This window comes from Mesitornis unicolor, unplaced genomic scaffold (genome assembly GCF_000695765.1).
Source record: "Mesitornis unicolor isolate BGI_N332 unplaced genomic scaffold, ASM69576v1 scaffold42185, whole genome shotgun sequence".
In the NCBI taxonomy this organism is placed as follows: Eukaryota; Metazoa; Chordata; class Aves; order Mesitornithiformes; family Mesitornithidae; genus Mesitornis; species Mesitornis unicolor.
The window spans coordinates 4,633-20,121 of record NW_010186963.1 but is presented as its reverse complement, the minus strand read 5'-3'; the positions used below and the strand labels follow the sequence as shown (position 1 = coordinate 20,121).

At 38.1% G+C, this 15,489-nt stretch overlaps 1 protein-coding gene across 1 annotated transcript in view; it reads left to right on the top strand.

Annotated features, from left to right (window-relative positions):
- Nucleotides 1-12,288, top strand: part of GPR180 (G protein-coupled receptor 180) — a 22,911-nt gene extending 10,623 nt beyond the window's left edge. The window contains exons 6-9 of the mRNA XM_010185287.1: nt 3,102-3,259; nt 9,429-9,620; nt 9,978-10,055; nt 11,699-12,288. Coding sequence (XP_010183589.1) covers nt 3,102-3,259; nt 9,429-9,620; nt 9,978-10,055; nt 11,699-11,857 — 587 coding nt within the window. The 3' untranslated portion in view covers nt 11,858-12,288. The remainder of the gene's footprint in view (nt 1-3,101; nt 3,260-9,428; nt 9,621-9,977; nt 10,056-11,698) is intronic.
- The last annotated feature ends 3,201 nt before the right edge of the window (nt 12,289-15,489 follow it).

Here is a 15,489-nt window from a genome sequence, read left to right as displayed (position 1 = left end):
CTGAATTCTTCAGGTTTAAATGTTCTTTATTTCTTTTTCTGTTTGTAGTTGACATTCAAAGCATTGGGGGGTTCTTTCTAAGCAAATACGTTGCCTTATGGCTGGCTTGAAGCACCCCAAGAAAGTAGTACTGTAGTAGTGAGATAGCATTGGAGAGTAACAGCCTATCTAGAAAAAAGATTTCCCTTCCTAGAGTTCATTTAGAAGCTTGCAGTTGGAATTAACAGCCTCTTGATGGCACTTGGCACCACAGTAATCGCCTCTTTCTTGTTTTAACCATTTGAGTTAGCAGCTCCTTGCAGCCTTTCCAGCAACTCTATTATTAAACTTTTGCTCTCATCTCTTGAAATGAAATTAAATAGAGAATATGGAGGTAGTCATAACTCCTCCTCAGTGAGAAAAACAGTATTAGCTACCTAGCCAGAGCTTCAGAGACAGTAGCTGCATGTTAGATTTTTTTGTGTATATATTGTAGTGAAGAGCAGGTTTTTATTTGCTTAAAGCAGTAGTTATTAAGAATAAAATAATGTTTTAATAGGGTTTTCCTTTCCTACTGTTTTTAAGGTTCGTGGTTCCCTAAACAATAAAAGAGCAGAAGAAATAGAAATGTTGGAAGCTTCAGTGTCAATTACAATTCTGAAGAATGGCTCATAGCAAGTAGTATAGTTTGAAGATGGATGGTGCTACCATTTTCCCTATATTAGAACAGAAATCCAAGTTAGAAGTAAATGGTAAAAGTTCTGTTGGCTGCAGCGGGGCCAGAATTTATTTCTAGAAACCTGTTCAGAAATATCCCAAGCAACTATTCTTTTCCTGCCATCATTTAGTCCTTACCATGTATAAAAACCTCACCCTCAGTCTAATTGATTGCCTGAACTAATTTACGTATAATAATGTAATATGTGTATAATCACACAAATAATGCTGACACTCAAAAGCATCACAGATAGTAATCTTTTAAGTTTTGGTAAGATCAAAATGTGAAAAGTCAAAGAATGTTATTGTGCCTGTTGAACAGCCAAAAAAAAAATAATTGTGATGAAATCAGACAAATGTATCAGCACAGTAACATTTGACTTTACACTGACCCTGAATATTGTGAGATTATTGTAATTTTATAAATTTCTCTTAACCTTCTTACTTTCTGGCAAGGTGTACGAGATGTCGAAGATTAAAGATGGTACTGAATTTTTGTCTTGCACCATTTTGTATGAGAGTCCTCTTGAATTGTTGCCACACTGAAGCAGAGCAGTGTCTGTGTTCAAGATGTGATTGATAGATGATGTCTGGCTATAACTTACAGGGCAAGTTATCTTAAGGAGTGACAGAAAATGAAATGCTGTCTATAACATCCAAATTTGTTCGGTCGTTTCTCTAGGCTGGATTTGTAACACTGGTTTCACATAACAATCTTTTCTAGTAAGAACTATGTCTCCATAGCTAGCATTGTAAAATAATTCAGAGATCATTTTGCCTAAAATCAGTGCCACTTCGTTTTAGTAAAGAGCAAGTTTGTGTTTACTAAAAACTCTTGACATTTCTTAAACAGCAACGGTGTCTGAATACATTAAGAAGCATTTAAGCATACGAACTGTGAGAATACCAAATATATCCTAGGAATAATGTGCTGAAGTCTGGTTTGTATCCATATTTTATTAGTATTGCAGAGCGTCAGGGAAATACTGTAGCTGATCTTCATTTGACACACTTCCGTTGTGTGCATATTAATCTCTGTACAGTGGCATCATTTTTTGTGTCAATTTTTTTAGTAAATGTGGAAGTACATTTATATTTTATAATACAGTCCAGTTGTATAAAAATATTGAAGTTTGCTTTTGTGACATAGAAATATTTTTGTTGTACCTGATAGTGTAAGTGAAAACTACAAATAAGGAACAAATCTAATTGAACTAAAATATTAATCAAGTGAAAAAGAAAGCATTCTTGTGCGTAGTGCACAATCTCTAGTTTTGGAACCAAATTTGCAATTTACATAATACAGGAATCAGATTTTCTTGTACATGTCTGCTATGCCAGTACAATGAGCCAGTTTACTCTCAAGCCCGAACACCAACATAAAATTAATCTGTAAGTTTCAATCAAAAACTTAGCAGGTCTAAAGCTAACAATTACCCAGTTAGTTCTTTCAGTGGGGCTAACAGGTAAAGGCTTTAATATATTCTAGCTTGAAGTTCTCTTTATTCAGCTACAGCTTCAAACACAAGTCTGAGACGCTAATTAAGAATGTAACTCTATGGAGTACATGTTAATTGTTCCCAAACAGAGCAAAAAATGGACATAGCAAAATGAGGCAGAGGTAGTTTGCATTTCATGAAATGAAATGCAGGCAAGCTGTTGCTCCAAATGAAGTTTGTGTTAGGGTTATTCATTATATTTTCCCCTTTTAAGTCTCTGAGAGGGGAATTTGTCCCAAATATTTGTGCTTTCTGTTGCAAGCTACTGCATCATTAAGACAACATGCAATTAATTTAAAGTACAGTGTAGCTATCTGATTTTTAAACAAAAGTTTTTCTGGAGCAAGAAAGGCATTCATCGTGTTTCATATGTGCAGTATTATTAACATACATATGATTTTAGTTCTTTAGCATTTATAAACCTATTCATGCAGATGGACTCCTGAGTCCAGACTTCTTTGACACAAGAGTGGTATTTGGAAGGATATGGCACTGTGCCCACATCGCTGCAGAACTGCAGCATAACTAGAGGAAAGCTGATCGTGATCTGCGTGGTCACTGGAAACTTCTCGAAATATTGAATCATAGAATCATAGAATGTGTTGGGTTGGAAGGGACCTTTAAAGATCATCTGGTCCAATCCCCCTGCAGTGAGCAGAGACAATGTTACCAGATCAGGTTGCTCAGAGCCCCATCAAACTGACCTTGAATATCTCCAGGGATGGAATATCCACATTTTGTGGCAAGGCAACCTCAACTAGTCAAACTGTCATCAAAATTAGGTTACACAGAGGCATAAATGTCCATCTTTAATTTGTGTTTATATAGAACATTTATCTTTTCTTTAGGAAAAAAACTTTATTTTTTTTTTTGTGACCCTATTTATTTTTCTTTTGTTTCCAATAGTATGTGACATAGTCTCACAGATACAAATGCTGTATTTATTGCTGAGCCTGTGTATGGGTTGGACAATAGGCAGAATGAAGAAATCTCATGGCAGACCTCTTCAGTGGGATTCCACTCCAACATCCACTGGCATTGCTGTAGTAGTTGTTGTTACACAGGTTTGTATTTTATATTCATTCTTATACTGAAATATAGAGTTGCTATTCAGAATGACAGAACCATAAACCAACTAATTTCAATATTTTATGAGGGAGGGAGTATCAAGACTGAAAAAAAAAAACCAAACCCCAAGAAACTCCACAGCATAATGTGCACCCAGTATGTCTAATAGGTAACACCTTCTCTTTAACAGTTTTAGGTGCAGCTTCACAGTATGTTTTTGCCTCAGCAGTAAAACCACTTAAGAAGTTCCCACAGTTCTCCAGACTCCTGGTTTTGCCAATTGTTTGTAGCATTATACTGTAAACCAGATCAGTGGAATGATCTAGATTGGGAAGGAAAAAAAAAAAAGATATTTCAGCAGTCATTTTACTGATCTGATTTATAATGCGGTCCTATAAATAGTTATAATCACTACAACGAAGGGGTTGTGAACTAGACCGTAGGGGGTGATAACAAGCAGCATGAAAGACAAGAAAAGCTGCTGTGAGAAATTCTTTCTGTCACCAAAAAAAATAGAAATCCTCCGTGTTCTTCTCTTCGAACCACTCAAATAGGATGTCTGATGGCCTTTTCAATCAATATAAGGGAATTCTTGAAAGGTTCATGTGCAGGATTGGTCTTGCAAATATACAAATGGTCTGACACATAATTTCATTCAAATATTTTCCATTAGTATAAATTAGAAAGTCAAGTAAACCCGTAACTTAAAAGTAAATTGTAATGGAGATCATCCAACCCTGGTGGTGCCATTTGTAAACAAATTTTTTTTAATCATGGCATAAAGACAAGAGAATCTGAAAGCCATTGAGAAAGAAAAGAGCAGAGAGAAACTGGAGACGGAGAGATTATACTGAAGTTTTTGTGCCATTTGAGTAGTATCTGTAATTAGTGCTGCTTCCAAACTAAATAAGTGAACTGCTGAAATATTAAGAGTAGCTGGGAGCTGACATTTCTTGATAATTAAGAATATAAACCAAAGGCTATTAAGGTCAATGGAACTGTTGAAATTTAAAGATAGGATCATTCCACCTTTGACACCCATCTAGCACCAACAATTTTACATGCTGGTAGTAAGGAAGACTTCTAAAGTATTTAATTTTATTTACACCTCTCTACTTGTGAATATGTATGTGTGTGAGCGCTCTGTCAGTTGAGACTGGAAAGTTTTTTTGTTGTTTCCTCTTTTCTATACAGAGAAAGGACACTCAGTATCATCAGCTTGATCTTCTTTTCCTTGCTACTTGTGGTAAAAGCTGGGGCAGATGTCACACTTATATGCTGCTTCGCCCAGTGCTGGTGCATTGCACATTTGTGTTGGCTCTTTGAGTGCCACTGGAGCGCTGGCACAAAAGTTTGCTATCTTACTTTTCACCACAACTGCATGGCTCTACCACCTCTCTCCTCCTGGTACCGTTGGGAACATCAGGTTTGCCAGGAGTCTTGAAGGAACAGAATATAGATACCGGAGTATGTCACTGCCTGGGTGCTTTTGTACTCTCATCTCATGGTAGTACCTACAAAATATACCTTTTGCTAGATTATTTCTTCAGCTGTTGAGCTCAGGGGTGCAGGATCCAAACCACATCACCTCTATCAAAGGTGGTGAGCTTAAGACTTCATTCTCTGGATTAGTCTGTTGTTCACTGGTCTGTCTAGATTGACATCAGTGTTGGACCTGCTGTAACAGGGCCATCAGTGAGCATTTTTTAGTGATTAAAAATGTAGAATAACCTCCTTTCTGTCCTGCTTTTTCCCAGATATTCTTCTGGGAAAGCCAACTTCCTCCCATGCCAGAAGTTGGACAGACTTACATGGATAACTAGAGATGGATTTGCTGTGGAGGGTGCTGGAAACCACATTCACTACTCTAATGCAGCAAGAGATTGAACCATGTTTGTTTTATTGATGTTGTACACTACCTGTCCTCATCTCATCTTCAGGAAAGTCGAGCAAGTGGACAGCCTGGGAAAACATGTTATTATTCAACTTTACCTCAGTTTTGACTGGCAAACTATCTGACCCTGTTTGTCAAATTACTCAGCAAATTTTCAGGGTTTTTCCTCCTCTTTGTCCTGATGCTACGGGTTCTTTCTTTTTGTTCTTTCAGAAACACCAGCAATTTCCCAGGCTGTGTTTACAGGTTGCCATCAGTGTAGGGTGGACACAGTCTCCCAGTTGGCAGACCTCTTGTGGTCTCTGTGGCTGCAAAGAGGTAGCATCTCAGAGAAGGGACAAGTCTGCCATTCGGCATCCCCCTTTGTCTTAACTTGTTCTTTATTTCAGCCTCAGAACAAAAGATCGCCAGACCGCTTTGTATTCATTAAAGTTTCCACTCTCTGCTGCTGAGATACAAATCTTGTTCAAAACTTTATTGATGGCAGGCCTTTCCCGTCATATAGACCTGAGCAGTTTCAGCTTTCAGGGCTGATCAGAGTGGAGGCAGTGATTCTCAGAAGACAGCTGATCACTTTGAACCTGACCAAAATTACATAGAATCTTACTTGTATTAGACTTCATGCTTCACAGGGATTCTTAGGTATGCCCCAAAGGTGTACTCAATGAGCTTTACCTCTTACTTTGCATCTAAACCATTTTTTACTGTACTGGCATTGCACCATATCAGATACCCAAGTACTAGGTATTGTTAAAAGCAGCTAGTTAATCTACTTTGCTTTGCTTCTATTTTTAATTGCCCTTTTGCTTCCCCCTTCCCCTTCTCTCTCAGAGATGATCTGTCCCATGAGAACCTGCCTTTACTGGAGATTGATATGTTATCTTGGCTAGTCAGTATTGGCACAGCAAAGGGGAAGAGGGCTTCTACCATAATTGTTTCCTCATGTCAGACAAGAAGAGTGTCTGGTTCTTCACTGTATAGCTGTGGAGGTTCAACATGTATCTGGAACATCAGGATGATGTCCGTGGCAAACATTATTCTAGCAGTTGAAGAGGAAGACCAGAACTGGACCGTGGTTGGTGCCTACTGTGAACCAAGATAGGTCAGAAGTATGTGCAGGTGAAGTTATGTATTTTGAAGAGTGCATTATGTAAACAAGGAGATGGTCATTCCCCTTTACTTTATGAAGAAGCAGTTGTGACTTTTAATGTTGGACTTAGCTAGTGCGAGTCAGCCCTTCAGCTACCTAGGTCATCCAGTTCTTTTGTCTACAGCCTAAGCAGAGTTGTTCTGGATAACAGTTAGGATTTCCCCCCTTTTTTCTTCTCAGAGTTCAAACATAGTTCTGCTCGCTGCCAACACAAAAATGTCTCTGATACCCACTTCAGCAGGTGGATGGTCTGGGTGCTTTTTCAGCTTGTTCCTGATACTGCAGCTAAGTGACCTGGTATGTGCCTTTCTGTAGTCAAGGTAAAGGACTTCAGGGCTTATTGACCTTATTTTCTCAGGTATAGCCAGCCAAAGAGATTTTGACTTCAAGATCATGCTTGTCTATGGAAGCTTTTCCTTCATTGAAAACAGATTGTCTAATCCATTGTAACCTAGAAACATGCCATAGCACAGATTTTTTTTTATAGGATCCTGCTGCTCTCTAGTGTGTAAGAACAGTGCCAGCTCATATTAAGAGCAGTGACACATGTTCACCTTGTTCAAGTTTCCAGTGTGTTGCACTGGTGGTTCCATCTCTGCCTTTAATGCCTCTGCCTTCAATGCCTCTACCTTCTGCTTCTTTTGGAATAATCCAATGAAACTGAAGGAAGCTGGTCTTCTGTGATCTTATATTGTTGTCACTACACACAGTCTTTCATCAAGTGATTCCTGTGTTGTTTACACTCTTTGAAGGGCTAGTCCAGAGCATACCCTGTTGTCAGACATTATTTTCCCATAAGGATTTGGACTTTGTTCTCATGGTTCCTTTACTCCAGCTCTTTGTCATCTTCTCATGAAAGTGGCTTCATTGCTGTTACTATTGGTGTAGATTAAGGAAAACTCAAACCTTCATGAGTTCTGTTCTCTAAGCTTAAACTATCCCTGGGATCTAGCTAAAGTTTCTTCTTAAAACAGCATCACAGTTCCGTGTTCATTGGCATGTGTTTCTTCCCCTCAGAAACATGCTTTAGTCAGGAAGATTCTATACTTAGGAAGTAGTTGATTGCTTTTTCTGTTTTCTCAGACAGCGTACGTCCAGTCTAGGGAAGTTAAATACTTTGGCTATTGCCAAGTTAAAATATCAAAAGGGAAAATGCTCTGTACAAGACTGCAGTGATTCTGTAACTGGTAGAACCCGTGTTTTCTGCCTGAGCACATTCTACCTGGTCTGAAATAACTTCTGTGATAGGAATTCATCAATTTCATGCCAAAACTAGGGCTGTAGACACAACTTTATCAAACACTCTGCTGTATCTCAGGGTTTCAGGAGCCATTTAGTCTTATTTTAGTCTTCTTGACAGAATTCTCAGACAAGTAATTTAAAGATGTTTCCTTGGAGTTACTCAGAAATGGAGTGTTATGGTGGGAACTTCTGAAGCCTGTTGGTCAGATTGTTGACTAGTGATCAGTAATGTTCAAGACATGAGTGCTTCACGTCTATCCCTCTCCCACCCTTCCATTTTCCATCCAGGTAGCTGAGGATTGACTCAAATGACAGTAATCATGCTTGCTGTGTCATGGCCTAAGTTAGGGAGGGGAAAAGCACAAGAGTACTCTCTGAGGATATTTCTAAGTTAAAATGATCCTGTTGCAGCTGACAAGACTTAAGGACATGCACCTTTGGAAGGCACAGGTGGATTACACTTTAAAGAAAAAAAAGTTAATATCAGTAACCTTTTTGTCTTCATGTAGTTAATATAGTGAGAGCGCCTTTGAATGTGTTCAGAAAGGAATCTGACTAATTTAAGATTTCTAAATTGAGGCATACAATGTCTGCTTCTGAAGACCTTCAGAGCTACCTCACTCATAAATCAAATTTGCCTACCTTTCTTCAGAAAGCCTGTTTCATTAGGCACCTGAAACCTAAGTGCAAGTTAGATGTGTGCAGTAGGTGGACTGGATTCCAGTGTATATTCAAGTTTTAAAATACCATTCAACTGCTTCATGATGCTGGGAGAGTCTAAACTTTATGGGTATTCTAATTTCTAACGTTAACATTCCCAAAGTCTTAAAAAGGTATTCTTCGGCAAGACACAATTTTTATGTAACAAGTAGGTGCCTGCCTTCTGCCTTACTAGGTACTTCTTAGTCTGTTTTTCCAAAGAGAATCTTTCAATATTCTTTCTCACAGTGCTCCTACAAAATTGGATTCTGCAGCAAATGGATACGGTGCTGAGTTAAGGAGGATTACTATCTTTTGTGCAGTTATCTGTTGGCTAGAGCGTTTGTCCAGGTGTTGAAACAGCATTTGGAGCCTGTGACGCTCACTTTCCTAGACCCTAGGAGGTTTCCGAGCCAGTTGCTTGCAGAGTCAGGCTCACTCGGAGTTTCTGACCTAGCTGATATTGAATTCTTTTCTCCACAATGGCACAGCTTCAATGGAAGGGGTGGAGAGTGGCCCACCCAAGAACAGCCTATAGCTTGGCAGTTGGGGCACTCTCCAAGGAGGTGGGAGATGGGAGTTGGATATCCTTTAGGCAAAGAAGGGAATTCTGGGAGATCCAAGTTCAACCTGGGTGAATGCTGGAGCCTTTAGGCTATTGTATAAAAGGGGCAGCAGCACCACCCTCTTCCCCATCTTTGTAAAGAAAAGTGAATCCTGTTAGGATTTTGAAAGAAAAGGCGTAGTTGCCTGCCTTTGAAACAAGCTTTACAGGTTGTGTATCCCAAGTGGAAGGAGACACCTCCCTGTAGCTCTGTGGAATCATTTCAGTGGGCTTCCTGCTGGGTAGGCCACCTATTTAACTAGATGATTATTTTGGATCTTATGCTAAGGTGCCACATTCCTTCTGTCCAAATTAAAGAAGACTAACTTGTCAAACTTCTGAAAAGTTAAAGAATGCAAGAAGTGAGACTCTTCCTGCCAGTTGTACTTGGACTAATGGGTAATGCCAAAAAGCAGTTCAGGCTGTGGGGTTTTTTGTGCAACATGATGGTCTCCAACAAACAGTTGGAGCATGACCAGTTGAGTGGATAATTTAGTCTGTGATAGGAAGATTAATTGAGGTTTACTGTAACCTTGTTTATTCTAAATGTACTTTGCTGTTGTTGTTCCTTTACAGAGCTTTTTATTAATTTGGGAGCAGTTTGAAGATACGAATCACCACACCTACCACTCACACCATGGCTTAGCAAGCGGACTGCTTATTGGCCTCAGAGTTTGCCTAGCTTTCTTGCTGGCTGGTGGTCTTTACCAGATCATCACAGTGGAGAGAAGCACGCTGAAAAGGGAGTTCTATATCACCTTTGCCAAAGTATGGGTTACATCAGAAAAACTGATCCTTTCTGCTGTAAACATAATTGTAGCACGCAGTTGACGGAAGCACTAAACTCTCTTCCTCCATAAGAAAGCTAATGTTTAAGTGTCTGGTTTGATTAAATTGCACCCTGTCATCATACTCTGAGTAGTCATTTTAATTTGACAAGTATAAAGCTCTTTTTTTAAACAGAAATCCCACCTTTCATTGTGTGGTTTTTATTCTGTTGATTGAAAATTAAACAATGGGTTCATAAATTAGACAGAAATGTAAATGCAGTTCCTCTAACTGTCATCTCTTTCTTCTAAGCTGGCATGTAGTCATTTTATAACTTATACTCATCTTCTCTTTCAGGCCTGCATTCTCTGGTTTTTGTGCCACCCATGTCTTGCAACTATTTCTGTAATATTCAGAGAATATCAAAGAGAAAAGGTATGTATAGGCAAGATAAAAGAGATGGAATTTGAATAGTAGTTGCGCTTCATGTTCAGTGTTTGTTAGCAAACTCATGCTCTTAGGCTGTTAATCTTATGACCCCAAAGCAACTTGAAAAGTCTTAGTCACACAGCTCTCATTGATGCTAATGTGAGTCATATTTTACAAAGGCATGCAGGGTTTGAATCATCTAAGGGTAATCATTCCTAGATTAAGGGCGGGAGGGGGATTGTTAAGTCAAAGGAAAATGTGGAGGGGGTGTTTTGTTTTATTGTTTTCTTGTTTGTTTTTTTAATTAAGAGCACCTTGGAGATTCTTTTAACAAAGCTAGAGAAAGGTAAATCAGTGGATTTTTTTTTGTTGTTTGCTTTTTAGTCTTCATTCTTTAAAAGCTTTATGTGGCTAAATAGGTCAGGGAACCTGTGGCTGAAGTGTTTTCTTAATCTAAAGAAATCTGTCCAAATACGTAGTTTGGTTTGTAAGCTCTAAACAGTTCAAAACAAAGCTGGACTCACTGGATTTCTCGGTTGCTTAAACATATTGGGAACTAGAGAACTAGTGTGTGGAGCCTGCCATGTTCAGATAAAGAACACTACTATTCTCAGGTGATTGACTACCTCATTCCAGGGTAGAGTTTGCTTCTTTTCTTTATGGTTATAACGATCTGTGGTTATAATTTTCAGAAATTGAGCTTTTATTTGTGTAGAGGATATGTAAAGGAAACAAAAAGGTTCCACTAAAATTATTTATCATAAATTAAATACTACATTTGATTTTAAAAAAATCTAGAGGGGAAAAAAGACGACTCTAGAGCTACTAATGAATAGACTTTTTGTTGTTGCTTGATGAAAATATCATCAGGGCAGGGGGACAATCTAGAGGTAGGATCAGTAAAGGAACTTTACTCAAGTATTTTGAGAATTTTAGCTTACTGAAGGGAGATTACAGTTGCTTTGCTCTTGCGTTTGGGCAAGTTTAATCATTGTGTGCAGCTGCAGTTCCTACATTATGTTAATTTAGCTGTGTTTCCTTCTTTAAATGCACTTCAATATAATAAAGAAAAACTGGCACTAAATATATTTGTTCAATAAAACCCATCTATTTTGAAAGACTCTCTTGTACATAAATTTAGACTTTTGCTTTTTCAGAAACAGTAGTTACCTTTAAGTGTTTGATAAATACTGCCTTACACATCTTTTACAGATGAAGAGACTTGCACTGAAAAACGGTCTGGCTAAGTGAGACTGATAAATCACTATTCTCACAGCTCCATGATTGTGCTAGTGCGAAGTGTTTCCAGGCTTTTTTTTTTCCGCACTCTGTTTGTTGTAAGAATAGAATATCTAAACATCACCTCTGCTTGTGAAACTGCATGGGTGGCGAATTGCAAGCCTGAAATTCCCCAGAACAGAGACCGCCAGAAGGGTTATGTGATTTGCCCGGGGCTGGTTTAAAAACACCCAGGTGTGAGAGTCTGAATCCTCAGCTTGAGGTTCAAGTTCAAATCTTTTGTAACTGCAGCAGTATTAAAAGGTTTAAAATTAAACCTCAAGCACATCGTATGCTGATAGAAATTTATTGTGGGTTGTTCGGTGGTTTTTTTCACTTACTTTTCCCTTTTCTATCTTTTTTGTTTCTAGATTGTTACCATAGGTGTTATCCTCTGTCAGTGTATCTCCATGGTTATCCTCTACAGACTTTTTCTATCTCATAGTCTATACTGGGAAGTATCTTCACTGTCATCAGTGACATTGCCACTAACAGTATCCTCTGGACATAAAAATCGGCATCACTTCTGAGATGTTTAAGAAGAATACATTATGTAATAAATGTGCAATAATGACTCAAATATACAGGTATTTTTGTCACAGGTGTGTGATACATTGGTTTCACTGGAAAACTGAGTGATAGTGTCAAAGCACTTCACAGACCTTTGGTCTGAAAAGGTCCCTAGATTAATTTGTTAAAAGTATTTTGGAGTGGAAAAATCTGTATTTGAAGAATTTTATAAATGTTGTTTACATGTAGCATGTGGTGCTGACCTGTAGCACAGAAAAGTGTAATGAATCTTTTCTCTCCTGTTCACAGCCACAAAAAATGTCTGTCCTTTATATCAATACTAGGTTTTAAGGTCTTATAGAATGCAGTTCTTAAAACATCTACAAGCTCAAACAAGTCTGAAACAGGCCAGTTGTGAAATTGGTGTGATGCAGAACGATGAGTACATGTTCTTTTATTTTCATGCTTTAAAGAAAATGCATTTTGTGCGTAAGTATAAAAGAAGGGGAAACAAAAGAGGGAGATTTCTCTAGAAAACACATGTAAAATGTTCAAAACTGACTGCAAGAAACTTTCCTCTATTATTGGTGTGAAAGAAAAGCCTTCTTTGCTAATGTTCATACTGGTTAAAATTTTAATGGGAATGAAAATAGGGTTTATATCTGCCTTTTTTTTAATAAATATAACTAAAAATCTCATCCGGTAATGAAGGTCTAAACAGTATTTGAGGCTTAGAAGACATAGCAACGTAAAGGTAATTAAAACAGCAGGCTCACATCTTTTAAAGTAAAAAAAAAAAAAAGGCAGGGGCAAAGAAAATGGAATGGGTGATGTGGTACTAGAATTTTAATCCTGATATAATTCATTTCTCTTACATTGAGGATTCAATCATAATTAAGCCATATACACAGATTAAATTAACAGAAGCATTTCAAATAAATGTTGGTTTCAGTCATCAACTACCCATGAATTCCTGCCCAAGGATACTTAATCAGGATTAAATTTTCTATGAATAATTGAAAAACAAAATACTCACTGGATTTGTTATAATCCATGTTGGCACTGGGTTCTAAGTAGTTGCCATCTTCCCTCCATTGTAATAAAGCCATACTACTTTGTGATGCCCTAGCATTCAGAAAGCCACTGTAAATATATACTTTATTGAAGTGCCTATTTATTGAGTATGATTAAATCATGCTGACGTTTGGTTTTTTCCCTTCATAACGAGAACATACCTATTGCAATTGTGACTGAAATGTTTCCTTTTGGATTTAGTTTAGTATTTATTGAATTTTAGACTTTTCATACATGTGTGTTTCTTCACAACATAGAATTTATTTTCTAGTAAATGAACGTTTGTTTCTTCTTAACAGTGTGTATTTAATTATGTTTCTATGAAAATGTGAAGACACTGGGATTCTAGCTTTAACATAGCCCTAACTTTTCCATTCGTGTTTGCCTCAGTTGTAAGCATAGTTGAAGCATAAGTCTATTCCATTTTAGTTTAGAGGCAAAACTAGACATTTGCCTTTGACTAAGGCAAAATGGCAACATGACAAAGTTGCTCATTAAATCATCTCCTTTCTTATTGTTTGTAATTCAGATCAAGAATGGCAGGTTGAGGCTAGAAAAGATGAGATATTATGATTTCACACAATCTTCAGAATGATTAAAAGATTAATTATTACATTCCTCTGATAACCACACAAAAATATTATTGGTTAAAACTTCAGTCTTTATTTTCCTGCTTATCTCTGTACTTTTCATCTTCTCAAGAAAAAAGCATCCTGTTTTTGATAAGTCTCCAGTAATGCAGTAGAAGAGTTCTATCTGTCCTCATGTATGAGACATGAAATTCACACATAAAATAGAATTTTCTGATAGACACAAGAACTACTTTACAGTTTATGATCTCTCCTGATAAAAGTTATCTATGCAGAAAAAAAGTCTGTATATGACTTTCAGAAGAGGCACTCTGTTTTATTCTCCAGAAGTTTTTTTCATACTACCTGTAGTCCCTCTGACTTCAATGGGTCAGTATTAAGGTAAATGGTATCTTAATTTCACCTTATGAATATACCCTACAACAATTCATAAAATGAATTCATAGTTAATCTGAGCGTAGATATGAAACATAAGTTGTTGTCTCTTAATCTTTTCCAGATTGCCCCATAAGTCAACAGGTAACATTATCCTCTCTTAGTTTGGCATTGAATCCAGTGATTTGAAAATAAGATCTAAATTTTGCTATTAATGTAACTGGAGCTTTCTCATGGTAAGCGGTACAAAGAACATGCATTTCTCCCCAGGTCTGTTAGCATTCTTTCATAACTAACAGGCACCAGTTTTATGTTATTAAATCATTAATGCGTGCTGGAGCAGTAGGTCAGTATGACTGCAGTAACATTCAAGGTGTCAGTTAATTCCAGACAGGATATCTTTTGGGGGAGTCTTCAAGTATGACTAATTTACAGAGCTTCATACTTACCTGTACCCTCGCTTGAGGCTTACTGCCTCTGGATCATGCCCAAAGAGTGGTTTGAGTATGTGAAAGCCTATCTCTTCTTCCTAAGTTACATCTTCTGGGAGACCAGCTGGTAACACCTTGCTTTCTTCATGCTTATTCACACAGTTACCCATTTTATCAATTTGGTTTCCTAACCTCATATTGAAAGAAGAGCTTCTAGTCCTCTTTCAGTTGTCTTCAATCAGTGCATCCTGACTGGAAGACTTTCTCTTTTTCTAAAACATGCTTTCCATCACCAAAAAAAACAAAAAACCAACCAATAAAAAAAATGTTTCATGTCACAAACTGAGGCTCTTGCATACATCTGAGCTACTCACACTGTAGCCAATGTCAGCCTTGCATTAGGTGACCGCAGTGGACAAAAGCACTCCTTCAGTAGGCCTGTAGCCCCAGTGCATGAGTGGTGCAGGTTTGTGCCCGCTGAAAGCTGCTGTGGACGCAGGGAATTCTCAGGGAGAGCTACAGCAGCTCCAGGCTCTGTGCTGCCTCGCTGCTACAAGGGGCTTTAGTGTGTTCCCCCTGAAGGCAGTGCTGCCAACCATGGTGAACAGCGCTGTTCAGATTAAGTCAAGTGACAATGTCTCACCTAAAGAGTTTCTTTGGATTACAGGGTTCTGTTTCAAATAAAGTTGCACTTACAGAGTGTACTAATTCTGTTGCCTGCGCATTTCGGAAAAGGTAAGTGTATGTTGACACAACTGCAAACTGAAGGTCATTGTGCTCAGAAGAAATTCACTTCTATGTGTGAGAGGGCATCTCCTTGCCAGCCATCACCTTTTCCACTGGCACAGATGCCGGTTGGCATCAATTTTGATTTATTGGTTGCAGGGGAGGATCCCAGTTCAGGAGCAGTGAGGGTGAGATCATTAACTTGGTCTACGAGACCCCCCACAAGCTGTGAGGAGGGATCATCTTGCTCCCAACCAGCAGTGTGGAGGCTGGAACAGTTCTAGGGCTCATCACAAGTCCCCTAGACTATTTACTCACCTTCTGTGTACAATGTGTTTATTGTACATTTATTTAAAGTGCTTCAGGTAGGAAAGTGAATATTTACAATTAAATATATGCAAATGGAGGTGGAAAGGCTTGATTGGAAAAAGATCAAGTTTCTAATACATATTACTA